Here is a 26,638-nt window from a genome sequence, read left to right on the forward strand (position 1 = left end):
CCAGCGTGGTCTCCCACCGCAGTACTAAGTAGGCCCAAAGAAGCTTAACTGATGTTGATCGGACGGGGAACTGTGCTTTCTTCTTGGTATGGCCGCAACTGACAATAATTCAAACCAGGTCGGTGACATTTGGCAGTCGTGCACCGCCAGACAATAGTGGTAAATATTATTTATAATATTTATTTGCTGGCTTTTCAATTAATTTAAACCAAAGAGGTTTTTGTTATCCATCTCTTCAATGTCTGTCATAGTTCGAACATGTATGCCAATATACGCTTTCCGATCAAAAGCATACTGGTCCCTTATTTATAATAATTGTTGGTCTCACAGTTTTGTGCGTTTTGAATTTTGTATTAATTTGTACAAGAAAAGTGATCTGCTTCGGAAACCATAGCCTGACTACATATAAAAAGACATAATCAGCAATACTGTTACCCTGATTTGCACCAATTAAGAATTACTTCAACCAATGCTGATAGGCAGGCCATGTGAGGCTGTGACAATAGGCGGCGTAGAAATGATTTAGATCTCATCGCTAATCAGCATATACAATTCAGGCTCATTATTGACAACTACCTTCTATGCCCCGTTGGTTGCCTCGGAGAGCGTACTGGAGAGCTCCTGAATCACTTCTGCCAGCGTCCCGTCAATTCGCACCTCGTATCAACGTCTATTTGCTACTCCGACCGCACGCTACCAAGAAATACCCAGCGAGTGCATCCACGCGACTGTTTAGCTCTACCAGAAATCTGTTGAATACCGCTATTACCGACCCTATGGCAATGGATACGAGCGGACCTCCTGGACCTATGGTGTGGATCGATTGCGAAGTACGTTAGTTCGTCATGTTGAATTATGTCATCGTGAGCACAAATACTAATTTCTTACGAGGAAGATGACAGGCCTTGATGTTTATAATGACAGAATTATCGAAATTGCATGCTTCGTCACAGATGGCGATCTGAACGTCGTCGAACCAGTACGGTTTCTCCTTTCCTGTGGTTGTTGTCGTTCACAAACCATCTCCCGCTAACAGGACAAGTGCAGAACGGATTCGAAGAAGTCATTTCTTGTCCAGATAAGATACTCGACGGCATGGACGAATGGTGTGTCAAGCACCATGGCGAATCCGGGTTAACCGCCAAAGTGCGTGCGTCGACGAGCTCGACAAGAGATATTGAAATTAAACTGTTGAAGTACTTGAAAGACGAATGCGGCGTTACTGACGAGCGGACCGGGATGCTGAGCGGTAACTCTGTACACATGGACAAGGAATTTCTAAGACGGGAGATGCCGGAGGTCTGACTTTGTTGCTGCTGCTGCTATTTTTTTGGCCTATGCCGGAGCTAACTGCTCTAGTTGATTGATTTCCTGCATTATCGTATTATTGATGTCTCGACTCTCAAGGAACTGGCCAGACGACGTAATCCGACATTGAAGAAAGGTGTGCCGGCAAAGAAGTACAATCATACTGCGAAGAGCGATGTCCTTGAAAGCATAGGTGAACTAAAGTACTACTACGACAACTGGCTATTCTCCGACAAGACCGATAGTTCAGCATGAGATAATTATATTACAATAGTAGCGCACAAGTAAGCACCAATTCCGCAACGCCGTTAATTCCAAGAACTCTCTTTATTTCTTGTTGAAGAACATGCTCAATTTAGACATGCCAGTCGTATCCGCCTTTTTCAGTTTCCTGACCCCATTGCTGGCATGCGCATTCTTTCCTGTCTTTTTATTCTTCAATGCCTCATCTTTGTCCTCGTCCTCAAACTTGCGCTTCCCATTCCCTGCCCCAGCCATCATCATCTGCCGCATCATCTCCTGCGCCCTAGCCTCGTTCAACCGGCTCACATAGTCATCCAATACCCTTTTCTCACTCTCAAACCCGGCCACGAACGCCTTCGCAAGCGACGATGGCAGATACCCCGCCATTATCGTGATCGCGACCTGCCTTCTGGCGCGGACGTACATCTCGTCCGGAGTACTTTCGTCAAACCTCACCGGCGCGAGCTTGCTGGTGACGTGAGTCTTTGTTAAAATTTCCGGCAATTTGTCCGTCATGCGTGTAATCCGCGAGGACAGCAACCGGAATAATTTGTCTCTCGATAGTCTGTAGCACCGGATTCCAGGCGCCGGCTCAACCGTGTCTGCGATTTTTTCGAGTTCAGGTTCAAGAAGGGCCGAGATATGTCTGTACGCCGGCGTCTCAAGGCGCAAACAATCGAAAATATCTTCCCATGTGCGGTATTGCGCCTCGTGTTGCACTAACACGCGGAGAAGAAAAAAAAAGGGGGCCACCAGCGTCGCGATGTGCACCTGCGCCGACGATATTATGCACCCTGTATCGTCTTCTGTCGCTGACGTCTCGGACACCGGACTCAATGGCGTCGGACCAGCGTCACAATCTAACGATGAAGAATGAGATATAAGAGTGGAATGGGGCGTCGGGTGGTCGATGATCGTCAGCTCGTGAATGGCCAGTGGTGAACGCGTGACGAGATACCGCGTCCGCACTGCCGTCGATGGGTGCGGAAGCGTAACTATGCTGCTCACTGAGTCGTCCCTACCATCTCCAGCTGGTATTATAAACAGTCGTGACATTGTGGTCTTCAACAGCAGTTGATTATGCAAACGATATGGCCCCTGTATTGGCAAAGTCGAGATGAGTGACGGCTATGTGCGGCTCGGTCCGCCGGCGTCGCGACGCGTTATTCTAGACGCGTCGCAGTCCTAGGGCACTACTACGATCCATCGCTCCTTCCGCAAGTGCTAACTGTCCGCGGCGTCCGTCCACTGCCAGAGTCACTATTACCGATTTCAAACCTGCGATATGGAGTCTCCGGTAACAGTGTCTCCAAATACAGGAATCCCCACTTCTCGCGCGCGAGCCCGGCGACCCACCGTGCCGGACCTAGGTGACGGGGAGTCCGACTCTGACGACGAAGGTACTCTATTCCGGTCATCTCTATTACGTCTCTTTCTTATATTACAATATAATAACAATAATTATAGAAATGCTCATGTTAAAATTAAAACAGTCTGAAGCCGAACAAGCAAGAATACGAGCCGAACAAGAAGCGTTAAGAGCAAAACTTGCACTCCACGAACTCAAGCGGAGAAAAATCCTTCGCCAGCAGCAGCAGCACGAGCGACACGGCTCGAACCCTACAGATACAGAAGCACGAAGAGCATCCACATCCGCACTGACTACGCCGACGAAGCAGCCGTCATCGAGGTTCATGCCGGACCTCATGTCTTCAGATCAATCATTGCCTGACTGCGTCCCGCCGACCCCGGCGGACGTTGTGGTCGGCCGCTCAACGCCGCGATCCTCGCCGGGGCATAAACTTTTCTCGCCGGAACAGCAAAAGGTTCACAACGACGAAATCATAAAACGCCGCCGCCTGGATTGCTCCCCTTCAATCAAGAACTCGCTCCTTCCAGCCATCCTCCGTGCACCGCCGCCCGACACAAATGCGACCAAGACTAAGTCTGCAACAAAACCGGAAGTTCTGGTCCCGAAATCGCCCTCTCCAATAAAACCAAAAAGGCACGACGTCGTTCCCTTGCGTCAGATGTTAGGCGTCGACAAAGGGCTCTCCGCACATGACATATCTCTGACTCGGCACAGGAAACCGAAATTGTCAGACACGGTGCCTACAAGTAGCGTCGTCGTCGGGCATGCAGAGTTGGGACGGAGTGGCATGCATTTGGCGCCGACCATGGGGTTGAAATCGACACAGATGGCGCGGGTTGAGCGGACTCGTCAGGATGCGATCGAGAAACGACGCGGGACGGCGTATGCGAGGATTGCGAAACCGGTACATACCGCGGTTCACACAAAGACGCCATTTGCAGAGCGCTTGATGGCTGCGCGACGTGGAAACGCCAAGAAAGACGCGTGTGATAATGCCGCCGAGAAGCTGCAGCAGAATGAGGAGGCACGAAAGGCGGAGAAGGATTGCCGACCTGTGGATGTCCGTAACCCACTGTGGAAACGAGCTACGCCTGCTGATTTATCTGACTCGACAGCTCGCGTCCTTGACGATAGCGACGACGACTTGGAAATAGAGCCGCCTGTGCGTTCGTCGGATGTATTGTCTGTCACCACCAGCGCGGTAACAGCCACGCCCACTCCACCAGTCGCCCCATCTGAACCGTCTGTGAACACATTTGCATCGAAGTTATCAGGCACACAAACAGACTTGTACGACTCTTACACCAAACTCACGCTCTTGACCAGGTACATCTCGGTGCAAGACATGGCCGTGTCCATGCGCGACAAAATGATATTCACAGTCTCGAGCCTCTACGCTGCTGTCGCGCCTCCCGAATACGACCCGCCTGCGTACCCTGATTGGGCGGTATTTGGAGTTGTTGCGAGAAAATCGTCTATAATGTACACCAAACGGCAGGCTACGCTGAAGAAAAAAACCGAAGAAGAGGAAGGTGTTGTGGAGGAGGGCGGGAAGAATGTGAAGGATTGGAAGAAGATTATTGCGAGCGCGACGGTTGAGCCTGATGCCTACAGCGCGCGCCGCCCCAAGCGAAAAGAAGAACAGAAGAAGAAGACGGATGTGAATGAGGAGGAGAACATGCAGGCGCGGCGGTACTTCATTCTCAAGCTCACAGATCTCAAACAAGATGTCGACGTCTTCGTAATGGGTCCGCCGCTCGACAAGTTCTGGAAGTTGAGACTCGGCGACGTCGTCGCTGTTGTAAATCCGGGCGTCTGGCCCGCAAAGTCCGGCGGGACCGGTTTCAATCTGAATATTACGGAGCGCGACGACGAAGTCGTTGAGGTTGGCCGGGCACGGGATTTTGGCATGTGTAAGGCCATGACGAGGAAGGAGACGCCATGTAGGAATTGGGTTGACTTGCGGAAGACCGACTATTGTGAGTTTCATGTTGAGTTGGCTGTGCGACGGACGTCTAGCCGAAGGGCTGAAGTCAACAAAGGGTGAGTTGGGAATAATTTGGGACGTAAACACGTCGAATGGGACTGACCACGGGCAGGACTACGATGTTTTCGCCAAAGAAGAATGGTCAGAGGATGATCATGACACGCGGCGGTGCACGCGAAGGCTTATTACCGGACCCTCTCGCTCCTAAACCCGATCGTGCGAACAGAAGTGGTGCAAAGATATACTGCCTCGAACGTTTCCAAGATGACGACATGAACTACGAAGCCTCGCGCCGCCCCACCTTCCGTGGCCATTAGCCTCATCATACGACGATGCAAATGTATATATTCATTTATTAGAACCTACAGTGCCATTATTCTACAAACAAACCATTAATCACGACAGCGGCACACTACTAAACACTTTCTGTGCCAACTGCGCCAACACTCTCGCCCTGTCCTCTCTCGGCAATTCCTGAAATACCTCATACACACTCTTTCCCTTGTTATCCCTTATATTTCCCAATTTCGCGCCAACCGCCAAGCCTGCTAGCGCGCCAGGCACGTTCGCGATGGTGAACCCGATAACTCCGCCAGCAAGACCCGTCAGGATCGTATAGAATTTGCTTCGAGCCCGCTCCTCGTGGCGTCCGTCGGCTTCTGTATCGGCCTGGGTATCGTCGTGTGCGAAGGACGACGCGTCGAACTCGGAGTCACGGAACATTTCTTCGAACGCGGCCTTGAATTCATTCTGATAGGTGCTCTGCCGCTCGTCGTCGTTCGTGAAATACTCCTGGCCCACGCCGGCCTGGGTGTCTCGTTGCCGATCATATTCGGCGCGACGGGCCGGATCGCCGAGCACAAAATACGCGTCCGAGACTCGTTGGAAGTTTCTGGTCGCCGTGTCTGCTGCGGTCGAGGACGGTGGGAAGCGGTCTGGGTGCGTTGCTAGTGCTGCGCTGCGTGACTGGTTAGAATCCACGAATTCCATACGAAGCCAACCCAAAACTAAACGATATAAACAAGATGGACAATATTGCATAGCAAGACAGTGAAATGAGGACATATACCGTTTATACGCATCTCGAATCTGTGCCTGCGAGGCATACGGTTGGCAATTAAGGACTTTGTAATGATCCGGTAATACCATCTTTGCCACTTGCAATATTCCTTCGTCTTCTTCTAGTTTATCAATCAATATCTTTCTGCTCAGGAATAAACTGCAAACGACCAAGAAAAACCGATACAGCGACACAAGTTACAAGAATAAGACACATCACCGCTCCGCAAGCCCGTCAATCTGGACTCCGCCACACGTGTCGATTGACAGATGAGCATGACGTCGATCAGCCCTGATTAAAACCTTCAAGGTGCGGCTCAGCGACGATGTTAGGGTACATAGATACAAACACAACCGTCGTATAAGAGTGAACTGGTCAATGTTTCCAAGGTTTACAGATTGATACGAATGCGGCATTGCGGAGAAGAAGATCTATTTACTATATCACGCCGAGTAAAACCATGGTGACTGTCCAGCGACATGCAAAAAGGGCCAATATGTGAAATTCCCCCCCCCCAAAAGAATCCAACCTGATAATTACAAAATGTCGCCAAAGAAACTGGATAATTACAAAATGTCATATAAATAAGTACAATTAAGCACAGAAATCCGGTGGACGATGGTGGGTCGCATTGGCTGTCGCAGTGAGATTACGATGATGATTTGACATGTCATGGATGGGATGATTAGATCTTGACCTTTTCGTCCAACGCTGCGTGGAGACGGCTTGCGACTGCGTCGATATACTCCTCAGTGGTGACGTAAGCGGACCGTTCCTTCTTGCCCTGCGCGAGCGCGAGGTCCTTGGTCATAATGCCATCAATATTGACGGTGTCGATAGTAGCTCGCTCGAGAGCGCGGGCGAACTTGATAACCTCGGGCGTTCCGTCGAGCTTGCCACGCTGCTCGAGACCGCGGGTCCACGCAAAGATAGACGCGATTGAGTTCGTCGAGGTTTCACGGCCCTTCTGGTACTCACGGTAATGACGGGTGACGGTTCCATGCGCGGCCTCGGACTCGAACGTCTTGCCGTCCGGCGAAATCAAGACTGAGGTCATGAGTCCGAGCGATCCGAAGCCCTGCGCGACGATATCGGACTGCACGTCGCCGTCGTAGTTCTTCATGGCGATGATGAAGCCGCCCTTAGACTTGATCATCTGGGCGACCATGTCGTCGATCAGACGGTGTTCGTACCAGATACCCTTCTCCTCGAATTTGGTCTTGAACTCGCTGTCATAGATTTCTTGGAAAATATCCTTGAAGCGACCGTCGTAGCGCTTGAGGATGGTGTTCTTGGTCGACATGTACAGCGGGTATCCCTTTTGGAGCGCGAGTGCGAACGAAGCGTACGCGAATCCCCGGATGGACTCGTCCGTGTTGTACATGGCAAGGCCGATGCCAGGGCTCTTGAAGTCGTAGACAGTGTTTCGGACGGGCTCGCTGCCGTCCGCCGGGGAGAAGACGAGCTCGAGTTTGCCAGCGGACTGGTAGACGACGTCTGTGGCCTTGTATTGGTCACCATGGGCGTGGCGGCCGATGATGATGGGCTCTGTCCATCCGGGGATGAGACGCGGGATGGCGGGAATCACGATGGGTTCGCGGAAGACGGTGCCGCCGAGAATGTTGCGGATGGTGCCGTTGGGCGAGAGCCACATCTTCTTGAGGCCGAACTCCTTCACGCGAGCCTCGTCAGGTGTGATGGTGGCGCACTTGACGCCGACCTGGTATTTGAGAATGGCCTCGGCGGCGTCGACCGTGACCTTGTCGTTGGTTTGGTCTCTGTATTCGATTCCGAGATCGTAGTATTTGAGGTCGACGTCGACGTATGGCAGGATGAGCTAAACCAGCGCGTTAACAACTAGTTCGGCAGAAGTCAGGACTCAGGAAATAAAACTACTTTGTCTTTGATCAACTGCCAGATAATTCTGGTCATCTCGTCGCCGTCGAGTTCGACAATTGGGTTCTTAACCTGAACCTTCGTGGACACTGAGTCGGAGTTAGTCACCGCAAGAGCACCCATCAAAAAAACTTTTTGCCAAATCACAATTGCTCTGCAACAATACGCCAATTGCACTAACAAACACGCAATGTCGGAGTATTTTGGATTAGCAGAATAGTCGAACTCATGTAGATTGACTTACGTCCCGCAGCCATGATGTTGAACTGAGACAGACTAGCGTAAGGCGGGCCCGTGATAGTAGGGCGGACAGAACGAGGCGACTGACGATGCACAAGGCTGGCAGCAGAGATGGCGAGGTGGGGTCTTGCAGTGACGCGGGCAGCTCGGACAGAGCGCGCGAGGGCGAGTGAGGCCATTTTTATATCTGTGGCAAAAACAAATGGGGCGGGAATGGGGCAGGATGTGTGGGATCAGATAGTGGAACGGCGCAGCGTGGGGAAAAAAGTGCTCCCGGATTGATCGATGTGAGAGTGCCAGTCGGGCGGCGCGTAACTGTAGACGGACTCAAAAAGTGTCCCATCTATCGGGGTCCACCGGCCGCTAATGGCCCTTGCCCTGGCAATTCTGTATGTAGCGACGCACTACGATAAATAAAGTCACTTCGAATTAGTTGTAAATGGACAATATACACTTTCTGGTCTTCTCCGTTCGGACTACAGCTAGGGCGGAACGTGGCATCTGGACTGAGTTGTGGCTACGCTGTCCTGTCCTGGACACAAAATGCAAGCACTACTCAAGTCAATTTGAGGACACGGCCAGGATCACATCGTCCACGACACCGATCCAAGCGGCTCTAAGGTGGGCCGAAGCCGGAACGCGATTGATCGGTGCGGAGTTGTGCAAGGGCTGATAACTGCCTTCCGATATCGGTTACTAGGCAAGAGGATTAGACTGACGAGGAGCGACCTGTGTCAGTCGCCGAGTGCAGGAGTTGTTTGCACAGTACAGATTGTGTATTCCTACACGCGCCACGTCTCTTATGTGTGCTAGTGAACGAAAGCATCATCCTCTCAGTCAGTGTCGAGTCGGGTACGTGAAGTCAGTCCCAGCTGGAGTCCAGCTTCCCGAATGCCGTCGGCTGTCTTCCTCTTCCGCGGTCTGCTCCGCATCACGCGCACTGCTGATACCTACGATGATATCGATGGTGCAAAGTCAAGAATACCGGCAAACGATTATATTATACACATCAATCAATATCGCCGTCAGCAGTCAGCCATCCTCCCTTGCCTCCATTTCAAATCCTACCCAAGAGCATTACAATAACAAACTAAACGAACTAAATACAAACTAAACGCCAGGTTGAACGAAGTAATGATAATTATATGCATTTCTCCACATTGATGTAAGCACTCTAGCTGAGAACTGTATTCGCATTACGATCATGTAATGCTTACAGCGCCATGCTCTTCTTGATCTGAGCAATGGCAAGACCAGGATTCAAGCCCTTGGGGCACGTCCTCGAGCAGTTCATGATGGTCTGCACAATTAGTATCGTGACACTTAAAACTTCAATCCGTAAGTTACACTCACATGGCATCGATAAAGCGACATCGAGTTCTCGAGCGCAAGCTTACGCTCCTCGGTCGCCTGATCACGGCTGTCCACCAACCACCTGTAAGTCTGCAGCAAGATCGCCGGGCCCAGGTACTCCGACTGGTTCCACCAGTACGACGGGCAACTTGTTGAGCAGCACGCGCACAAAATGCACTCGTACAATCCATCCAACTTCTTGCGATCCTCAATAGACTGCAGGGTCTCTTTGCCATCCGCAGGGTAGTCCTTGCGCTGCAAATAGGGTTTGATGGACTTGTATTGCTTGTAGAACTGCGTCAAGTCCGGGACTAGGTCCTTCACGACAAACATGTGCGGGAGGGGGTACACCTTCGTTGTCTGCGTCAAGTCCGTGTCAATGCGGCAAAGACACGCGAGCGTGTTAGTGCCATTGATGTTCATCGCACACGATCCGCAAATGCCCTCACGGCACGACCGGCGGAACGTGAGCGTCGCGTCCTGCTCGTTCTTGATCTTTATAATCGCATCCAGCATCATGGGGCCACATTCGTTCAAATCAACCTCAAAGTCCTGCATGCTGGGTTTCGACGTCGGCTCGTCAGGGTTCCATCTGTAGATCTTGAACTTCTTCATCCGCGGCGAATCGGCCGCACGCGCAGGTTCCGAAGTTGCAGTCGCCATACCACGCACAGTAGAGATCGCGCCAGCGCGCATGGACGACGACATCATGCGCGGGACGGATCCCGCAATTACGCTGCTCATCACGGTAAGAGACGTTCGGCAGGTGTTCATTTTCGATTTCGAGATTCGATTGTCAATAGACTGATGCGACAGAACCCGTGACGACAAGTGGCAGCAGAAGAGTAAGTGTGAAAAAAGGAGGAGAACACTCAAATTCCAAGTCGGCTCACCACCCTGCGGGGGAATCTCCGGCACTGTCCCGTGTTATAAACGCCTGGACTCCGATTGGCTGTACAGTGCACTGGTCCGACGCCTTTGTGGCGTATCTGTCGTGTCGCGCGTGTCTATGTGAGAACTTGCCGGCCTGCGATTGGCCAGTAAAGTCAGAGCATGTTACCCGGCCATCTGGCGGCCCAGTCAAATTGCAAAAAAGTGCAAAGACCTCGCATTGGTATTTCTTTGCATCATAGTTTTGACTCATCTTTCCTGTGATAGTAATGTTTATGCTATATAATTGTCTTGCAATGGTACAATTTATCAACATTACCGCAAAATATCGAGCAGCTTGTCACGTGCATTAAAGCGGCACCAACCACACTACCAGTGCCGGGAGTATCATATTCCACCGGAACGCTTCGGATACCGGATGACCCTACACAAAACAAATAGCCGGGTTTGCCCGAACTGTCGAACCTGTTCTCGGATCACGGTCACGTCAGCTGTAGCAGAGAAACATTAGAAGATCGAAAAAGATTTGTCGCTATCTCAGTATATTCTATGTTCTTTCTCACTGCATCAGACCCCAAATATACACTCAGCGAATATTGCTGTCAAATTTATAAATAAATATATAATTAGAGGATTTCTTTTCTATATTCTACCAAATTAACTGCATATCACAAAAAATAGCGATTTTGGCACCCTTGGCGACGATGCCCCTTGGAAGTGGACGAAGATAAAAGAGTCGCACATCCTGCTGGTCTCGTGCCCTTTCTTACAACGGTGAGCACTGATAATAACTGGAGCTTCTTGAACCCGCAAATAGTAGGACGGCTATACTGGCCAAAAGTTCATAGAATTTCGGTATACAATACAGTTCTTTTTACGCCTAATGTACACTGATCTGAACCTCTACACATGTCGCCATTCACATATCAATATTAATCACGCCCAGTTCCATTTAACGCAAATGTCACGACCTCGGCAGCTAATGAATCCACATCTACCAGTACAACCTTGCCAGTCTCAGAGAACTTTGGCACCGCGACCAGGCGTACACGTTGTCCGTCTTCCCCCACTACTATTTTCGTCTTGAACTCTGGCTGGTTTCCTGCGAAGAATAAATGTGGCGTTTCGTTTAAAATGAACGGGTCGCAGTCGCGAAAAGGATAACTCCCTACCACAATCTTAGTCCTCAGCAAGAATAGGTGAACACTGACTGAACTTACACAACGTATCGGGAGCAGTCGGCGCACAGTGTTGCCATCGTAGGCAAGTTTCCATCATTTGTAATCTGTCATCGCCTTCGATATACTTGAAAATGTCGTCGATCGGCTGTCCACCAGTTCCAAGAATCCTATCAAATGTTAATACGAGCTCGTGCAAAGCTGCATCCAGGGATCTCACCGTAATCCTTCAATATCCCACCAGCATGGATTCGATACAGATCTAAAACTCGACCCCAAGAACCTTCGTGACCTGGGAACCAGAGCCGCATTAATCGGCTGCTGGGGATACGAGTAATTCGTCGGATCCTGATCTCCAGGCATGATGTCGACCGAGACAGAAGCACTCAAATCAGCTAACAAACTATCTAGCGCTTCCGTAGGTTTTGAGTTATACGACGATGAGTCGTAGCCGTATTTTTTCTTCCTTTTCTGGGAGTTGTCTGGGCTCTCTTCGTCTCTTGAGAGTGGACTACGGCGATTAGAGAACGAATTCCCGGCGACTATGACGTGTATGATCTCCGATGCGTGCTTGGAATCCTGCATTGCTTAGCAAACTCTTGATAATCATCTAGCGCAGTGACTGACACTTACATCAGAGCCACCGAGTTCACCCATGAGATACTCAAACAGCATTGACGTCTCATAGCTCTCATGAACATCACCGCTAACTTCCAACCCGGACACCACCGCCACGTACTTCCGCTCGTGTCCTGTCGACATCTTCCGTGGCAGCTGAGGCGCAAGCTGGGGAAACCTGATATCAACGACGTCGAAATCTCCGCTAGTGGTCTCGCTCCCCAGAACAGCGACAACGCAACCGGTCACGAGTAATTCGCTCTTGATCGTCGATCCCACGAGATTTACGCGCCCAGATTCGTCTTCGAGCATAATTGCATCGTTTTCGGGGTCTGCGAACTTGTCTTTGGAGATTGGTGCTGTGGTCCAAAACTACGCCATAGTTAGTACTACATAATGGAAACGAATTTCAGGAACATATACTGACCTCCTTAGTAATCTCGTCCAAGATGTTAGGCTTCAGCGTCATTTCAATGTACACCGTCCCGACAATCCAACAGAACTCGCCCTGCCGAACGTCTAATACCCGATCCACAGCTTTAACTTCCTGATTCAAAATCTACAGCCCTACATTAGCTCCTATTACCCGCAGACGTGGACTGCCAGGTCGACTCACACTCATGCCATTCCAGGCTTCAGCAGCGACTTTCGACACCCGCGGCTTCAGAACAGTAAGCCTGAGAAAATACAAACTCGCGTATTGCTGCTCATAAGTCTTTTCCGTATTCTTCAACACAAATTCATCGTTGTATTTCGATATTAATTTGCGTGATGACGCCCGTCGCTCGAACATTGGAAAAGTCTCGTCCTCTCTGCCGACAATACATTAGCTGGATTTTAACGGCATTGAAATATAATCGAAACCCACTTTGGATCAGAAAGCAAGTAACCTGAATCTAGAGTCGATGTTGAAGCTACTGGCGCCATGATATTCATGAGTTTTGCGGTTGAAGCTGATATTGCATGCAGAACTATTCGGTAGATCGCGGCCCTTCATCAGAGCCGCCATAAAATAAGCGAAGTACAAACGCGCCCATAATACTTTATGGAAAATACTCCAAAGTGCTATTGACTATTATGGGCCCGCATCGTATTACACGAACTCGACGCTTACAGCAGAAGGTACGAAACGCTGTGAGCGTGACAGCGGCTTAACCTCCCAACTACTGAGCCGCACGTAATATGACAGATCACCCCCAGCCCGGGGCCACGCGTACTTCCATCGCTAAGGTTAACTGCACCGCCTTGGCTCCTCACGTGTGCCGGCTTTGGATATACCACCTTGTATCCATACCAGTCGTTTTAGAAGCAATATCTATGCGACTATACCTATCCAAACCAGTTCAGACCTGCAACGACGACGACCAAACTCACAACACTGAAAGGTCTACCCCCGCCAATATGAGAGCCACGCCAATTGATCGTGCGATTTCGTCGCATTCGAATTTAATGCTTTTATCGTTTACAGGGATTGTTATTGCGGCGTTTTCGTTTGTTGCTTTGTTTGGGAAGCTGCCTACGATTGCTGCGCCGTTGGATAAGGCTGTTTTGGACGAAGATGAAGAGGTTGATGAGCTAAATGGGGAAGAACAAAATTCGAAGGGGAATAAACCGCATAAAGGCAAGGGGAAGGAAACGGGGAGTCAGGCTTGAATGTTTCCTTGACAGAGCATTACTGTGAGGATGACCGGATTATCTACTTTCTTGGCTGGATCTAACAAGTCGATGAAATTTGGACGTGGACTGCGTCATTGTAGATCTTGATCCAGGATGTCTAACGCACCATTCTACAACCACCGAGGAGGAAGTAATTCCCGAGGGCAATGCTACATCAAATGCTTGTGAAGCAAGGAGGATAGCCATGATTGCTTGCACCTTTGTTTATTAATTACGCGCATGTACATGCATTCCAATCAAATACCTTTTGCGAGCACACTTCTGTATGACGCGTGAATTCGTAGACAAAGTTAATAACAAATGAAAAAAACCAAATGCTTAATGCACTTTAATCTCAATGCTTAACAATTTAGTCACCGCCTTGTTGAATATGCCATTAGTTCCTCTTGCCAAAAAGCATGTATCCCTGCACATAAAACTCTATTGAACGCCAAGATGAGATAGACAAAACCGAACAAGAACAAAAATTAGGAAGTATATAAAATGATCACTTCAATGACAAAGCCAAGGCAATCGTCGAATTCGGGGTTAAATCCATTAAGGAGCAGCACAGCTGAATTCTCTAGCCTCTCCGAGAAGCTTCAGAGTGGCAGTATAATGATAGTAGATACCACCGACAACTGCCAAGTGCCAAATGTTGTGGGACCTATTCAAAGTATGTTAGTGATAATTCCCAAATAACATATCCAAAGAAACTTACATTCCAATCCAGTCGAAAATAGTGCCTGGAAAATATTTTTCTGGGAATAAGCATCCATAAACAACAACACCGGCAATGTAGCATAGCAAGCTCTTTGCTATTGGGAAATAGAACATCAGCGTGCTGATAATGCCTCTGGTGAAAGAAAGATGAACAAGACCCAAAGCTCCTGACATCGCCAGGCTGACAAAAAGCGTAATTCGCAGCCATCGGTTTTCGGGCTCGTCAAAAGCCGGGTGCCATGCCATAACAACACCCGCAATACCAAATACAGCAGTCGCCGTCATGTAAATGACTTGTGACATGGGTTGACAGTAAAATGACGTATACTGTGTCGTTAAAATAGAACATGCTATAAGGACTGAGATGCCTGTATAGTCGACACAAGCGAAACACCGCTTATGGGACAGAATACCGATACTGTTAAACGTGTGCCAGATTGTGGAGGTGAGCAAGCATTTCAAAGCCGCAACCAAAAATATTCCAAAAACAATTTTGTCCCATGTAGTATAGTTTTTGAAATACGGTGACGATGGGTAATAATATAAGGCGACACTAAGCATCATAAAGAAACCGAAACCATGAGTCCAGATATTGCAAGTTTCGTTGTGAATCTTCACCATGCTGAGAAGACATTCAGTGTAATTCGCGCAAAATCTGTATCCCCGGTAAATATATGGATTTTCCCGCCACTGTAAAGGGAGTTCCTCGTAAGTAATGAGTCGTTCTTTTGCAGCCTTCAGAGCAGCCTCGATACTTCGGTTGAACGCATCTGCAGAATCGCTGAGTTTCGTATCGACAGTCTGCATAGTTTCGTTGACTGTTGTATAGCACTGTCCCTCCAAATCGGACAGCTTTTGCTCAAGAAAGTGCATTCCAGCAGCGACCTTTGACGGCAAAGAGTCTTTGGTAATTAGCGACTCGTTGTATCGCCGTTCGAGAATGCCAACGATCGCCTCGCCACGTCGCCATCCTTCTCCAATAACTTCTCCTCCTAGCTTGCCACATGAGTCCTTCACTGCAACCAAGGTCTGATATGCGTTCACTAGACTTTCATCAAGTCTGCTAAGTTTCTCTGCACTGTATGATTCCAGTGATTGGAGGCGTTGTTCGAGGTGGCTCAAAAACAAATCAAGCTGCAATTAACCATTAGTACGCAACAGAGAATCTAAACGCACGGGAATTTATTACTTTCAGCAGTACAACCTCCTCCAAAAATTCTAAGTCTGTCGATGATTTTTTGGAATGAGAATGAAACGAATGACGTCGCGACGCAGACCGGGCGGACGAGAACGAGTCCGCCTTGTTCAGCAGCGGTCGCGACTCGTCGTCATCGGAAACGTCGACCGGCCCCGACGTAACAGTCTCCGTAACAGTCTGCATGGTATTGATCCTAAATCCGAAAATGGCCGGCTGTTACCGTATCACAATATCTGTCGGTACGCTAATCGTGGAGCGAGGTGGGACTAGGCTTCATATTTATTAAGGCAGACAAACCAAACATGTGCTCGCTTCACATTTTTAAAGTTTCAAGCTATGCCGTATCACGTCCGGATATCAGTCGAGCTCGTTGGCAGCGATGAAGATTCGCACTAATCCAGATTCGGCAAAACTACAGCTGATGTGGATTTTCAGAAGCCAGCAGTCTCCGCCGAGCAAAGGCGCAGCAAGTGTAGTCATTTATAAGGTGTATTTGCAACGACATAATTAATATATGCCTTGAATGCATCTCCGTTCCGCAAATTTGCCCTGGCCAATCAAACACTCGAACAAAGGCAGATGCTAATATATCTCTACTACTGTTGTTCATCTATAAGGCAGACGTGCCAGTTCTGAGTCGCTATTTGCTACTTCCTGAACTCTGAAGACAATTTATGTCATTTGTCAGACGTAAGGCATCACGAGACTGATCGTTGTCACAGACAGTTAACTTGCTTAATAGGGCAGCACAACATGTGGTATTCTATTTTGTCGTAAACCAAATTCATCGACATGCGAAGGTAAACTAAAACCGACCAACAAATAAAGACCAGCGTAGATATTCCGGACGTGTAAACCAAACCATAATAAGCAAAAAGGCCATTCACAGCTGCCATTCATTTATGTCTGCCTAAAAATCATCTGCCATCGGCGGGTCGATGAGTTGTATTCCCTGAAATCGGGCGGCCGTGTCGTCAGCACCATCTGTAACGGTATTTTCGTTATCAGCATTTGCGTCTACTTCACCGACTAAACTCCTTCCACGAATATGCCCTAGACTCGTGGTGCGTTCAGGCAAATCTGCGTAGTCTTTGCTCTCAGTGATTCCATGGCTACCAGTTTCCACTGGATCATGGTTATTATACAATGTAGACAGGTTAGGGACAACTATGGTTGGCATAGAGCCCAATGAGTGCTGCGATTCATTGCGACGACGTGGGGAGCCTGCAGCGATTGAGCCTGGATCATCACCTAATGCCTGCGCGTCGTCCGCCTGAGCTGGATTCATCGATGCCGATGAGTGCCGTCGGCGAGAAGCAGGAGTTAGCACTATATTCAACGTTGGCTGCCCATGGTTAATGTTAGGTGAATCGACTCCACTGTCACCTGGTAGCGCTGGAGATCCAACACGATCGCGAAGAGAACCTGCTATGTCAACCACCTTAGGGCGCTGCTCTGGCTCGTTCAATGAATCACCCCTCTTGACTTTAAGATTGGCCTTTAAGGTTCTGAAAATGATTACCCCATTCCGAATCAAATCAAGCACAAATCTTTGACCATGTAAGTCGCCCATTGTAACAGGTGACTGGACTCTTGGGCGAAGTAGAACTTCTTGCGTTAGTACGCGACTATCAAAACGAGATCAAGTACATCGCTTACGTCTAGACATCTCTTGGGCCAACTCAACCTCGAATTGTGGACCCAAACGAAGGACATTCACCAAGCGCTGGAAATGGAGAGTTAACGTGATTAAAGTTTTTAACTTCTTCTCATTCAACTTCTCCAAAATATTCGTTAAAGGCAACAAAAATTCGCGATTATTCTGATAAGTGGCCAGATCGATATCTCCGCGTCGATGACCGTAGTAGTCTTTAATGGCGTCGTATAATCTACCTTCAACCAAGGAATCTGGGAGCTCTAAGAAATATAGCTTCAAGGCACTGGCGACAACATGGGGCTGGTAGCGCGTGAGGATTTCCGGTGCGAAAGCCTTGCCTGCATTTATTTCACTGCGCAGTTTGTGCAGTTCGGACAAGGCCACATGACGTAACCACACGTCTCCACGTACGCTATCGTTCTCGAGCGTGGGATAAACGTCCTCCAGATGCCTCAGGATGGTGGGAACGATATACGGGATGTCGCGCTGTTCTTCCTCCAAACGTGTGATGAAATCGACTCCGAACATCTGCTGTAGATTGTTTCTCATAAATTCCGCTCGATAGACATCAGTCTGTGGGACGAAATAGCCTGTTTGGTAGCTAGCAATCATGAACTTAACGTCATTCCTAGGCATGATGGTTTCGTGATATAACTCGATTTCATCAACGATTGCCTGCATTCTTGGAATGCTATTCGCCATGCACGCCGAGAAGACATTCAAATAACGCTTGACAGATTCTATCCGTTCAAAATCATATCGCTCCATATTCTTGAAATGCGAGATCAAGGTTTCTTCAAGATAGCATCGAGTTGTATCAAGTTGTTTTATTGCCGCCTTGTACTTTTCGTCTGCCGTTTGCAATTCCCGTTCGAGTCGTTCAATGGGACTCTCGTCACTATTCACGCCGGTTGCTGCATTGTAGAGACCCAATAAACTCTCACCCAGTACGCCTTCTTTCGCTGCCTTGGGCGACACCTTTCCCGCTAGCATAAAAGCCTTTTTGCGCCATTGATAGCGCATACGTGAGCTGTTGACGAACGTGTTTCCAATATTTCCGACCAGTCTGATGAAGCCGTATTCTAAAAGATCTTGACCAAACTCTTCTGCCAAAGCGGTCGTCGTAGCTCTTGTATTGCTTCTAATCCATTCGACAATATCAGCTCCTAAAGAGGTGTCGTGATATGTGCCCAATATTGCAACCTTGTGATCGGACTGAGGTATCTTATCCAGCATCACTGACAATAGGTGACCCAGTTGGTCTCTACTATACTCAATTCCTGCAATTGTAAAAAAGCTTTCCTCATCAATATCATCATCATCCTTGGACGCCAAGGAGCCATTAGTAGCAGCGCGATCTAGCGGCGTAGACTGAGCAGGTGGCCTGTTCTCATCTGTATATACCGCCCCAGGGCGCATAGCACTTTGAGATGTAAGTTCATCCTTCTTTGGATTTTCCGCTTGTGAACTGATGGGTTCGTCCCTCTTATACCGCTCTAAATTACTACGTTTGGTTTCAACTGTCCTCGCCGAATTTTGAACCTCCCTTTGCAATTTCTTCACGGTGTCGACCATACCAGTCGCGTGCTTGACGGATTCGCGAACTTTACGCTCATGCTGAATGGCGAACTCCGCGAAGGGATTAATAGCCATTGCCTGAATGCCTCTTGCAATGTCTATATGTGCAGACCCTTTCTTGACGACCTGTTTGACAATAGCTTCATAAGCCTTCCGAAGACTCGCGCCTTCATCGCGACCAAATCCATTTGCCGAAGGAGCAAGTTCCCTTGCCGCATCTTCCAGTTGCCTACCATAACTTTCTTCGGCATTGCGTAAATGATCCATCAATTGGAGAATCTGACTGTTTTCATAGAACCCCTGAACTTGTTTGCCGTGCAGTAAGTTCAGTCCTATGAGGAATACTATTAGTAGCTCTCTTCAGTCCAATTAACTCGACACTATTGAGCTCACCAGAATAATAGTCATTGGACCAGAATGTTCCCCCAAAGGTTTGGCTGATAGATTTGTCGCCCATTTTCATGCACAATCTCGCTTATCCAGTTGCTTCGGGATCGAAGTTAAATATGTGTTACGCGCCCGCTCCCGCACAAGACCTGGATCCGGTCAACTCAATCGAAGGTAGGATGCGATTCGGCAATAATGCAGCTAGAGCAACTGCCTTGTCCGAGTATTCTGTGATGCAGAAGGACGCCAATGTTCTTGGAACTTTAATAATGCAGAACGACTTCGAGTTGATCGTTTGCAAAGCCGCGCGTACTTAAACATGGTACGCTCGAGTTCCTGAAGCCCCCTGCTTCCCCACATTATAATGGGGCTCGAGACGCGGCGTCATCATACTTTGGGACGCATACACAGCATCATCATCCTCCTCCCCCCAAAATGCATATTGAATTTCAAAGAGCAGTTGCCGTGTCGTCTACTTTGAGAAGTTTTTCTATTAATGGGCTCTCGTAGCCCGCACGCAACCGTCTAGCAGCCATTCACAATCCAGATTTGTGCTCATGCCATTTAATTATGGTTAAGACAAAGCAGTTATGATCTATTCCAGCATCTGTAGGTAATTATTATACATTTGAGATTGGCACTTTCACGATGGCTACAATCCGCATAAAACGTATCCACCATTGTGCTGTCAATACCTATCCAATGATGTAGAAAACTTTACAACAAACGACTATACAGGACTTTCAAAATCATATTCGCAACAACCTGACAAGTTTTGATATATACATTCTCGCTGAGGCCTTCCCATGGTGTGACGCAGTTACTTACCATTCCAAGCGCACAGTGGACTTCTCACTTCTTAATTTCGGCAGTTCCAAGGTCCAAGATGGCATTTTTAATAATGTCAATGCCTTTATCCAGATCTTGTTCAGAGATCACTAACGGAGGAGCAAGTCTGATAATATTTTCATGAGTAGGTTTGGTCTAACACATGATTAGCGATTCTAACTCTGCAAACAGACGAAACAAAATAAACTCATACCAGTAAACCTCTGGATTTCAATAAAAGGCATAGATCCCACGCAGACCTTCCATTGGCCTTTTCATTGTCAATGACGATGGCGGTCAGCAGTCCCTTTCCACGGACCTCTTTGACAACACCACCTTCCAGGCCTTTTAAGGCAGTGACGAATCTTTCACCAAGATCTACTGCTCTCTCGACTAGATTCTCATCTCTAATCACCTCCAGCGCAGCAATCGATACAGCACTTGCTAACGGATTGCCGCCATAAGTAGATCCGTGGGTTCCCGGCTCAATGCAGAGCATAATCTCCTTCGAAGACAACACGGCGCTAGCAGGAAGAACGCCTCCAGAGATAGCTTTTCCTAGGAGAACAATATCCGGCTTCACGCCATAATGCTCGCTGCAGAGCATCTTTCCAGTTCTGGCGATGCCAGTCTGAATCTCATCACAGATCAAAAGAACATTGTGCTTTTTGCAAAGCTCAGCTACCTTTGGAAGATAATCGTCGTCGGGCACGACAACTCCAGCCTCACCTTGAATAGGCTCAACCAAAAAAGCAGCTACCCTGTCTCCGACGGCATTCAAAGCGTCTTCAATATCCTCGATATTGTTAAATCGAATCAACTTGTTCGTACCTGGTACTATGGGTCCGACGTTCTGCAAATAGGGACCGTAATTGTCTCGAGCCTCCGGATCAGTAGACATAGAAATTACACCAAGAGTTCGACCATGGAAGTTGTCTGCCGCCGTAAGAATAATTGCCTGGCTCTCTGGAATACCTTTCTTCAAATAACCCCACTTTCTGGCAAGCTTCAGTCCTGTTTCAACTGCCTCAGCACCAGTGTTCATAGGTAACACCATGTCGTAACCAAAGTACTGTTGCAATGCATTAATATTTACTATAAAAGAACTACAAAACATTTATTACCTCCGTGATGTACTTGGCAAATTTGGGGAAGACATCATTCGAGAATGCACGGCTGCTGAGCGTAAGCTTCTGAGCCTGATCTACCAGAGCTTTAACGATTTTCGGGTGGCAATGACCCTGATTCACCGCTGAGTAGGCAGAGAGAAAGTCTAAATAATCATTTCCCTGAGTAATGTAAGTAGCATGACTTAAACTTGCAGATCAGTTCCAAATGTTAAAACGCGGACGCCCTTGCAATGGTCTTAGTCTAATGCAGTTGATGCAACTTACCTCTGGATCATATACATGCGCGCCCTTTGCGCTTGAAAACACGACAGGAAGTGGATGATAGTTGTGCGCGCTGTATTCTTCCTCATATTCGAGAGCCACTTTCGAGGAGATGGCAACTTCTAAGGGACGGTAATGTGCAGAAGTTTCTTTCGTCATTGTCGTCAAACTATCGGAATTAAATTCTTTAAATCTTAATTGAAATATTGTCGTCGACTGGTAATTAATGTGCGTATATCTTTGCAGGCAAGGAAGGCGAAAATCCCGATGGGAAACCGGGCCGCGATGAGCGCCGTCGAGCCCTAGTTTTTAAAATGTGGCGTTCGATTGTTGTTCCGTGCAATGCTAATATATCGATCCAACTTATACGCATTTAGCATTGTAACTACGACACGGACCACTATATCAGACCATAAATGGCGTGTTTTGGCTCTACACTTTTAGCGTGCGGCTTGTTGGCTGCATTTTTAGCGTGCGGCTCGTATTCGGAGGTCTCGAGACCTCGACGGTGGTCAGATGAACACAGCCACGAGGCGTCTTCCGTCTACTGGACTCGGATATGCTCTTGAATGATACATTTCATTGTTTGCGTGCTATATGCGACTTGTTGAATAATGCTCATGGCTGTCAGATGAAACACGGCCATGGAATTTCGATATCGATAATCAAAGAACTCATTCTCATTGTGCCGCTGTTTTGCTCACATTTTGGGTTCCTGGCTGGAAGTAAGGTTCATACCGCAAGCCCTCTACTGTGTGTGGTGTATGCGACCCAGTACAATAAGCGTCTACTTGATAAGTATAATAGTGCTGTAACTTTGGGTTGTATGTGCGAGGTGCTGTTTGAGCGCAGCGTGGTAGTCCAGATCGGACAGAAGGTGTGCTGCATCACAATACACAACAGTCTCTGCCTGTGCGACATTGTTTCTTTCTGATTATAAATATCCCCCTTCTATCTCGCTCAAGAAGATTCCGCACATGCCAGGTACAAAAACGACAAGAAAGGGTTCAAGATTAAGCACCGATCTCGCAGAAAGTGTTGCCAGGAGAGATTGTATTACATCATAAGCACTGGTCCCGCACAAGTGGGAAGTATGCGTTTCTTCGCAAAATGAAGAGCGCTGAACCTCTCCCACACGACCTGAAGTACGACAACAAATGGTGACGCGCAAAGGTGGACAGCGACGGATCAGGTCAAAGACGGCACGAGCTATGGCCACCTGGTCACATTACAAATTCCAACAACGACTTCTCGACAAAGCACGAGAATATAAATCGTGCAAAGTCGTTTTGGTCTCTGAAGAATACACCAGTAATACATGCGGCAACTCAACGACGTTAGGGGTAGTAAAAAGTACGCCTGCAAAGAATGTAGGTTTGAGTGCGACCGCGATGTCAATGGTGTGCGAAATATTCTAGTGCGTTGCATGACAGTAGATCGGACAGTAGACAAATATCTACACAGGAACGATGATCGTGTGGATGGTCCATACTGCAATCAACCGGCACTTTTAAGAGCCGTCACTCTTTTACTTAGTAATTGTTGTGGCGCGCGTTGAGGCTCGCTTCCTTCTCGGGTTTTCCCCGAAGTGCATGACCCTAGTCTAACAATGAGTGGACTCGGATGTTATTGTTGACGAAGTTTAAGTTATTTTAGACTAAACATGACGGATTTCAATAATGCATATGTTATTTATATGTTGAGTATGTACAAACTCCAAAACATTTCCTCTTCCAACGAAAATTTTTTGTCGGCTACAATACCATCTTACCCTTGCATATGCATGTAATCAACACTGTCAACCTTCAGTTGATGCTTATGCTCTTCCAGCAGCATTTTGAGCCGCTCCTGCCTTCCGGGCCCAGACTCGTTATGAATAGGGCACGACTCATCGCCGCTGACAAGCGCGGGTTCATATTGTCTCAATGCCTGCTCAATGGTCTTGATATCGAAAAGGAAGTTGTCTTTGTCAACGAGATCAGGCGATTCTTCAACCTTTACGTCTTCCTCATCCAAATCATCAAGCCCTTCTTCGTCTTCTTCATCTTCATCATATTCTTCGTCGTAATCTGCATCATCATCGTCATCATACGACTCGTGAAGACCACCTTCAAGTTCAGCTATCTTGCTTTCCAGCGCAATACGCTCCGCTTGAAATGCGCGACAGAGGCTTTCGAGCTTAGTCATACGCTTCTTGGTAGTCTCGGCCTCCTTTTGCTGCCTTGTGCGCTCCTCCGCCATTTCCAAAATGTTCTTATTCATTGTCTCAGCCTTCTTAGTGAGCTGCTTGTTCTCCTTCTCAAGCTTTTTAGTCTTCTTGGTCATCTGTTCCATTTCTTTCCTGAATGTCAGAAACAGGTCGTTGGAATTGTTTAACGTATCTTCGACTTGCTTGAACTTTTCAACATAGACATTGAGCTGGGACCTCAATTCAGTTTCAGTCTGAGTGAATGTTGAAACCTGGTTAAGAAGCATCTTCGCACGTGCTGTCTCTGACTCGGCGAGCTTCCTTTGTCTGTCATATCTCGCCATGTAAACTTGAACCTCAAGCTCCTTGGAGCGAAGGAGCTTGTGTAAATGAGCATCGCGCAATTCATATTGCTCAAAAAATGTCTTCAACCGATCCTTGACAACATCATTTTCGTCGGCTTGTTGTATTACCTTCTCACCGTGATGTTCTTCCATTCTGGATTTGATTTCCCAAATCTTGGATTCGAACTTGGATGAAAGTTCGTCCCGTTTCTCTTGTTCGCTCTGAGCAAGCTTCTTACTCTCCTCCTGCACTTATATTAGAACCTGCAGAAGGTAATATAGAACCACATTACCAACCTTAATACGCTTGTTCTCCTTCTGCAGCTCACGGCAAAGATTTTCCAATTTCTCCTTGACAGACAGAGCCTTCTTCACCTCGCTACGAGCCTGATCCTTTTCTTTCTGAAGCTGCTCAGCCCGTTTCTTGGCCCTCATATGCTCTCTCTCATGACGCTTCATGTCTTGAAAAAGCTCGCTATACTTCTGCTGAATTACAGTAATTTTGCCAAGATAGTCCTCATGGTTGTCGACAAGCTCCGTTAGCTCCTTGTTGGCCTTACGGGCAGCACGTGCTATGAAAATACTAAGCATCGATTGATTGCAGGATCAAGAGGAAATTTAAACTAACCCGCGGCTTTCTCTTCATCCTCTTCTTGGAAGACGTCAGACTCTAGTTGCGAAATTTTGGATTGAATAAGATCATTAACCTAAGTCGAACTCGAGTTAATAATTGACAGACTGGAAAGGAAGGTCAAACAGCTACCTCGCTAGCATTCAACTTTTTATGGCCGTTATCTTTTTTCGGACCGGGAGACTGAGTGGAAGACAGCTTATCAGCCCCTAGAGATGTGTCCAACATAGTCTCATGGCGATTGTTGTTAACGGGTTTCGTCGAAGCAGAGGCGTTGAGCTGGTCAATGAACGCAGGGTCTTGCGACAGATCCTCCGACGTCGCAACCGCAGCGGCAGCCATATTTAACGAGGCCACATGTAAAACTAGTCGTCAGTACGCAAATTCAAGCTATACAATAGCGGGCGATTTAGAAATGACAATTATCCCTATTGCTCCTCTGAATATTCCGTAGAACGGCTGCTGTCGAGATTTAGTGTCCCTTGCTTGCCGCGCAGCACAAGGTCGGAACAAAAAATAGATACGAACCCTATCCCTATGGCCAAAGAGTGCTGAGTATGAAATTCCGGTCAGTGGTTTTCTACGCACTACAAATCAATATCTGACTTGACATTTATAGACTTCTACGCATTCGCACGAAAATGAATTAATATTTGGAAGAGGGTCGTATGCTATGCAGTAAACACCGATAATATATATTAGCCTCGTCCTGCGGAACTCCCAATTCAAGTGCTAGTAAAAAGCTTTCTACATGCTCACATATCGTCAAATGCATCAATTTCCAATGCAACTCATCTACGCAATAAAAGGAAACATCGCCTTTCGGTTCTTCGGATACTTCGCACCAAACTCTTTCTTGTACGCGGCTTTTTTCTTCAACGACCACATGAACATAGTAACGGATGAAACAATCAAGAACAAAGTCGCTGCCCAACTGCGGGTTAGCAACGCAACGGCCAGCCATGAGCAGGCCTCGAAGAAGTAGTTCGGGCAAGCCACTAAGTTGAATCCGTAACCGTACGGAATCTTTCTGATTCTGGTGCCCTTCGGTCTCAGTGACGAAAGAATAAGATGCGTAATGAAGTTTGAAACCTCCGAATAGGCCCAGAATGCAACGAGACTATAAAACAAATATCCTGGCAAATCTCGTCGGGGAGAGGGACCGTAGCAGAAATAGGCTAGGCTGAATCCTGAAAGGACCCAATAGTGACCCGAGTTTTTGAAAATATTAATCAAAGGCATCGTAGCATTCGAAAATCTGTGGACAAACATGGTCTCCAGCTCACGCTTCAGGAAGTGCAGGATGACCATATAGAAGACAGCCTGCTGGGTAGCCGAGTGCTCGAAAGATTTGCCATAAATTGGCTTTTGTAGGAAGTAGAAGAGCAGATGTATGAATAGCGGTCCACCATATTCAACGTAGAACACTGTTTGCCAGTCAATCTGATAACCTGCATTGAACAGTAAGCCAAGTTTGTAGTCACTGGAAATCATATCACGAGTTTTGTCACCACGTACCGAGATCCTTGACGTATATTATCGAATTATCCTGCAGATCATACTTGTCCAATGGCGTCTCCGGAACTAGAAGCGTATTATCGATGAGTGTCAGTCGGATTCGCTCGAGTCCCAACTGTGTTGCCTTGCTGATGGCGGCGGCAAGGTCTTTGACTGTGCCGGTTGTGTCGACATCCAAAGTAGGCGGAAGCTTGCTAATCTTAGCCTTAGGCGACTTAGTTCTGAGATTAACAGTAACCATGTTGGAAATAAGTATAGCTTTCGCCAGAGCCGAAACGATAATATATCAATTGAGATGAATGTATTATGGGATGGATCGCGTCCAGGAAGTGAATGTGCAGATTAGATTGCTGAGCCCATTAGGAGATGTGTCACCAAAAGACTTGAAACTCT

The 26,638-nt window shown here is 47.8% G+C and overlaps 13 protein-coding genes across 13 annotated transcripts; 3 read left to right on the forward strand and 10 right to left on the reverse strand.

The window, feature by feature from the left end:
• Positions 1-107: 107 nt before the first annotated feature.
• On the forward strand, positions 108-1,770 carry V1508DRAFT_413942 (ribonuclease H-like domain-containing protein). Its single transcript, XM_066939855.1, has 4 exons — positions 108-830; positions 896-979; positions 1,048-1,299; positions 1,360-1,770. The coding sequence occupies exons 1-4, from the start codon at positions 582-584 to the stop codon at positions 1,561-1,563; spliced, it is 789 nt and encodes a 262-aa protein (XP_066796854.1). The 5' UTR covers positions 108-581; the 3' UTR covers positions 1,564-1,770.
• Positions 1,505-2,707, reverse strand: V1508DRAFT_413944 (ribonuclease H2, subunit B). Its single transcript, XM_066939856.1, has one exon. The coding sequence runs from the start codon at positions 2,605-2,607 to the stop codon at positions 1,636-1,638; it is 972 nt and encodes a 323-aa protein (XP_066796855.1). The 5' UTR covers positions 2,608-2,707; the 3' UTR covers positions 1,505-1,635.
• Positions 2,708-2,758: 51 nt separating this feature from the next.
• Positions 2,759-5,283, forward strand: V1508DRAFT_413945 (uncharacterized protein). Its single transcript, XM_066939857.1, has 3 exons — positions 2,759-2,951; positions 3,019-4,966; positions 5,023-5,283. Exons 1-3 carry the CDS (start codon positions 2,837-2,839, stop codon positions 5,225-5,227), a joined length of 2,268 nt encoding a protein of 755 aa, XP_066796856.1. The 5' UTR covers positions 2,759-2,836; the 3' UTR covers positions 5,228-5,283.
• V1508DRAFT_413947 (DnaJ domain-containing protein) lies at positions 5,246-6,223 on the reverse strand. The gene is made up of 2 exons (XM_066939858.1): positions 5,980-6,223; positions 5,246-5,868 (listed from the first exon to the last, which is right to left on the reverse strand). The coding sequence occupies exons 1-2, from the start codon at positions 6,057-6,059 to the stop codon at positions 5,307-5,309; spliced, it is 642 nt and encodes a 213-aa protein (XP_066796857.1). The 5' UTR covers positions 6,060-6,223; the 3' UTR covers positions 5,246-5,306.
• Positions 6,224-6,655: 432 nt separating this feature from the next.
• V1508DRAFT_352035 (uncharacterized protein) lies at positions 6,656-7,989 on the reverse strand (the record flags this gene model as incomplete). The annotated part of the gene is made up of 2 exons (XM_066936840.1): positions 6,656-7,807; positions 7,867-7,989. 2 exons carry the CDS (start codon positions 7,987-7,989, stop codon positions 6,656-6,658), a joined length of 1,275 nt encoding a protein of 424 aa, XP_066796858.1.
• A 1,330-nt stretch (positions 7,990-9,319) lies between these two features.
• On the reverse strand, positions 9,320-10,203 carry V1508DRAFT_351931 (alpha-helical ferredoxin; the record flags this gene model as incomplete). Its single annotated transcript, XM_066936836.1, has 2 exons — positions 9,320-9,406; positions 9,460-10,203. The coding sequence occupies 2 exons, from the start codon at positions 10,201-10,203 to the stop codon at positions 9,320-9,322; spliced, it is 831 nt and encodes a 276-aa protein (XP_066796859.1).
• A 961-nt stretch (positions 10,204-11,164) lies between these two features.
• On the reverse strand, positions 11,165-13,248 carry V1508DRAFT_383717 (DNA polymerase alpha/epsilon subunit B-domain-containing protein). The gene is made up of 7 exons (XM_066937748.1): positions 13,015-13,248; positions 12,763-12,958; positions 12,574-12,705; positions 12,162-12,518; positions 11,749-12,107; positions 11,571-11,698; positions 11,165-11,518 (listed from the first exon to the last, which is right to left on the reverse strand). The coding sequence occupies exons 1-7, from the start codon at positions 13,080-13,082 to the stop codon at positions 11,283-11,285; spliced, it is 1,476 nt and encodes a 491-aa protein (XP_066796860.1). The 5' UTR covers positions 13,083-13,248; the 3' UTR covers positions 11,165-11,282.
• Positions 13,249-13,328: 80 nt separating this feature from the next.
• V1508DRAFT_460798 (uncharacterized protein) lies at positions 13,329-14,134 on the forward strand (the record flags this gene model as incomplete). Its single annotated transcript, XM_066942781.1, has 1 exon — positions 13,329-14,134. One exon carries the CDS (start codon positions 13,329-13,331, stop codon positions 13,797-13,799), a length of 471 nt encoding a protein of 156 aa, XP_066796861.1. The 3' UTR covers positions 13,800-14,134.
• On the reverse strand, positions 14,004-16,064 carry V1508DRAFT_413959 (hemolysin-III related-domain-containing protein). Its single transcript, XM_066939859.1, has 3 exons — positions 15,715-16,064; positions 14,524-15,659; positions 14,004-14,469 (listed from the first exon to the last, which is right to left on the reverse strand). The coding sequence occupies exons 1-3, from the start codon at positions 15,904-15,906 to the stop codon at positions 14,361-14,363; spliced, it is 1,437 nt and encodes a 478-aa protein (XP_066796862.1). The 5' UTR covers positions 15,907-16,064; the 3' UTR covers positions 14,004-14,360.
• Positions 16,065-16,252: 188 nt separating this feature from the next.
• V1508DRAFT_413962 (uncharacterized protein) lies at positions 16,253-19,664 on the reverse strand. Its single transcript, XM_066939860.1, has 3 exons — positions 19,352-19,664; positions 17,383-19,290; positions 16,253-17,331 (listed from the first exon to the last, which is right to left on the reverse strand). Exons 1-3 carry the CDS (start codon positions 19,419-19,421, stop codon positions 16,634-16,636), a joined length of 2,676 nt encoding a protein of 891 aa, XP_066796863.1. The 5' UTR covers positions 19,422-19,664; the 3' UTR covers positions 16,253-16,633.
• Positions 19,665-19,898: 234 nt separating this feature from the next.
• On the reverse strand, positions 19,899-21,884 carry V1508DRAFT_413965 (pyridoxal phosphate-dependent transferase). The gene is made up of 4 exons (XM_066939861.1): positions 21,568-21,884; positions 21,298-21,462; positions 20,388-21,245; positions 19,899-20,329 (listed from the first exon to the last, which is right to left on the reverse strand). Exons 1-4 carry the CDS (start codon positions 21,721-21,723, stop codon positions 20,198-20,200), a joined length of 1,311 nt encoding a protein of 436 aa, XP_066796864.1. The 5' UTR covers positions 21,724-21,884; the 3' UTR covers positions 19,899-20,197.
• Positions 21,885-23,230: 1,346 nt separating this feature from the next.
• On the reverse strand, positions 23,231-25,218 carry V1508DRAFT_383726 (myosin-like coiled-coil protein-domain-containing protein). Its single transcript, XM_066937749.1, has 4 exons — positions 24,860-25,218; positions 24,725-24,803; positions 24,394-24,668; positions 23,231-24,342 (listed from the first exon to the last, which is right to left on the reverse strand). Exons 1-4 carry the CDS (start codon positions 25,067-25,069, stop codon positions 23,332-23,334), a joined length of 1,575 nt encoding a protein of 524 aa, XP_066796865.1. The 5' UTR covers positions 25,070-25,218; the 3' UTR covers positions 23,231-23,331.
• A 170-nt stretch (positions 25,219-25,388) lies between these two features.
• Positions 25,389-26,604, reverse strand: V1508DRAFT_413974 (3-oxo-5-alpha-steroid 4-dehydrogenase-domain-containing protein). Its single transcript, XM_066939862.1, has 2 exons — positions 26,246-26,604; positions 25,389-26,178 (listed from the first exon to the last, which is right to left on the reverse strand). Exons 1-2 carry the CDS (start codon positions 26,484-26,486, stop codon positions 25,523-25,525), a joined length of 897 nt encoding a protein of 298 aa, XP_066796866.1. The 5' UTR covers positions 26,487-26,604; the 3' UTR covers positions 25,389-25,522.
• Positions 26,605-26,638: the final 34 nt, after the last annotated feature.

Source organism: Lipomyces doorenjongii, assembly GCF_038497915.1.
Source record: "Lipomyces doorenjongii strain NRRL Y-27504 unplaced genomic scaffold V1508scaffold_14, whole genome shotgun sequence".
In the NCBI taxonomy this organism is placed as follows: domain Eukaryota; kingdom Fungi; phylum Ascomycota; class Lipomycetes; order Lipomycetales; family Lipomycetaceae; genus Lipomyces; species Lipomyces doorenjongii.

Excerpts from the sequence above, each read along its gene's own strand:
- V1508DRAFT_413947 (XM_066939858.1), bottom strand. The coding sequence starts at position 6,059 with ATGGTATTACCGGATCATTACAAAGTCCTTAATTGCCAACCGTATGCC. Across the intron at positions 5,869-5,979 it reads ATTCGAGATGCGTATAAACG|CGCAGCACTAGCAACGCACC; the intron begins GTATATGTCCTC and ends CCAGTCACGCAG.
- V1508DRAFT_413944 (XM_066939856.1), bottom strand. The coding sequence starts at position 2,607 with ATGTCACGACTGTTTATAATACCAGCTGGAGATGGTAGGGACGACTCA.
- V1508DRAFT_413959 (XM_066939859.1), bottom strand. The coding sequence starts at position 15,906 with ATGCAGACTGTTACGGAGACTGTTACGTCGGGGCCGGTCGACGTTTCC. Across the intron at positions 15,660-15,714 it reads AGGAGGTTGTACTGCTGAAA|CTTGATTTGTTTTTGAGCCA; the intron begins GTAATAAATTCC and ends GGTTAATTGCAG. Across the intron at positions 14,470-14,523 it reads ATTTTCGACTGGATTGGAAT|GTCCCACAACATTTGGCACT; the intron begins GTAAGTTTCTTT and ends TACTTTGAATAG.
- V1508DRAFT_383726 (XM_066937749.1), bottom strand. The coding sequence starts at position 25,069 with ATGGCTGCCGCTGCGGTTGCGACGTCGGAGGATCTGTCGCAAGACCCT. Across the intron at positions 24,804-24,859 it reads AAAAGTTGAATGCTAGCGAG|GTTAATGATCTTATTCAATC; the intron begins GTAGCTGTTTGA and ends AGTTCGACTTAG. Across the intron at positions 24,669-24,724 it reads GGATGAAGAGAAAGCCGCGG|CACGTGCTGCCCGTAAGGCC; the intron begins GTTAGTTTAAAT and ends GTATTTTCATAG.
- V1508DRAFT_413962 (XM_066939860.1), bottom strand. The coding sequence starts at position 19,421 with ATGAAAATGGGCGACAAATCTATCAGCCAAACCTTTGGGGGAACATTC. Across the intron at positions 19,291-19,351 it reads GTCCAATGACTATTATTCTG|GACTGAACTTACTGCACGGC; the intron begins GTGAGCTCAATA and ends TATTCCTCATAG. Across the intron at positions 17,332-17,382 it reads GGCCCAAGAGATGTCTAGAC|TTCTACTTCGCCCAAGAGTC; the intron begins GTAAGCGATGTA and ends TAACGCAAGAAG.
- V1508DRAFT_383717 (XM_066937748.1), bottom strand. The coding sequence starts at position 13,082 with ATGAATATCATGGCGCCAGTAGCTTCAACATCGACTCTAGATTCAGGT. Across the intron at positions 12,706-12,762 it reads AAGCCTGGAATGGCATGAGT|ATTTTGAATCAGGAAGTTAA; the intron begins GTGAGTCGACCT and ends GTAGGGCTGTAG. Across the intron at positions 12,519-12,573 it reads TGGACGAGATTACTAAGGAG|TTTTGGACCACAGCACCAAT; the intron begins GTCAGTATATGT and ends ACTATGGCGTAG.
- V1508DRAFT_413942 (XM_066939855.1), top strand. The coding sequence starts at position 582 with ATGCCCCGTTGGTTGCCTCGGAGAGCGTACTGGAGAGCTCCTGAATCA. Across the intron at positions 831-895 it reads TGGTGTGGATCGATTGCGAA|ATGACAGGCCTTGATGTTTA; the intron begins GTACGTTAGTTC and ends CTTACGAGGAAG. Across the intron at positions 980-1,047 it reads ATCTGAACGTCGTCGAACCA|AACGGATTCGAAGAAGTCAT; the intron begins GTACGGTTTCTC and ends GGACAAGTGCAG.
- V1508DRAFT_413974 (XM_066939862.1), bottom strand. The coding sequence starts at position 26,486 with ATGGTTACTGTTAATCTCAGAACTAAGTCGCCTAAGGCTAAGATTAGC. Across the intron at positions 26,179-26,245 it reads AATATACGTCAAGGATCTCG|GTTATCAGATTGACTGGCAA; the intron begins GTACGTGGTGAC and ends TGTTCAATGCAG.
- V1508DRAFT_413945 (XM_066939857.1), top strand. The coding sequence starts at position 2,837 with ATGGAGTCTCCGGTAACAGTGTCTCCAAATACAGGAATCCCCACTTCT. Across the intron at positions 2,952-3,018 it reads GTCCGACTCTGACGACGAAG|AAATGCTCATGTTAAAATTA; the intron begins GTACTCTATTCC and ends CAATAATTATAG. Across the intron at positions 4,967-5,022 it reads AGGGCTGAAGTCAACAAAGG|GACTACGATGTTTTCGCCAA; the intron begins GTGAGTTGGGAA and ends GACCACGGGCAG.
- V1508DRAFT_413965 (XM_066939861.1), bottom strand. The coding sequence starts at position 21,723 with ATGACGAAAGAAACTTCTGCACATTACCGTCCCTTAGAAGTTGCCATC. Across the intron at positions 21,246-21,297 it reads TTGCCAAGTACATCACGGAG|TACTTTGGTTACGACATGGT; the intron begins GTAATAAATGTT and ends GCATTGCAACAG. Across the intron at positions 20,330-20,387 it reads TGAAATCCAGAGGTTTACTG|ACCAAACCTACTCATGAAAA; the intron begins GTATGAGTTTAT and ends ATCATGTGTTAG.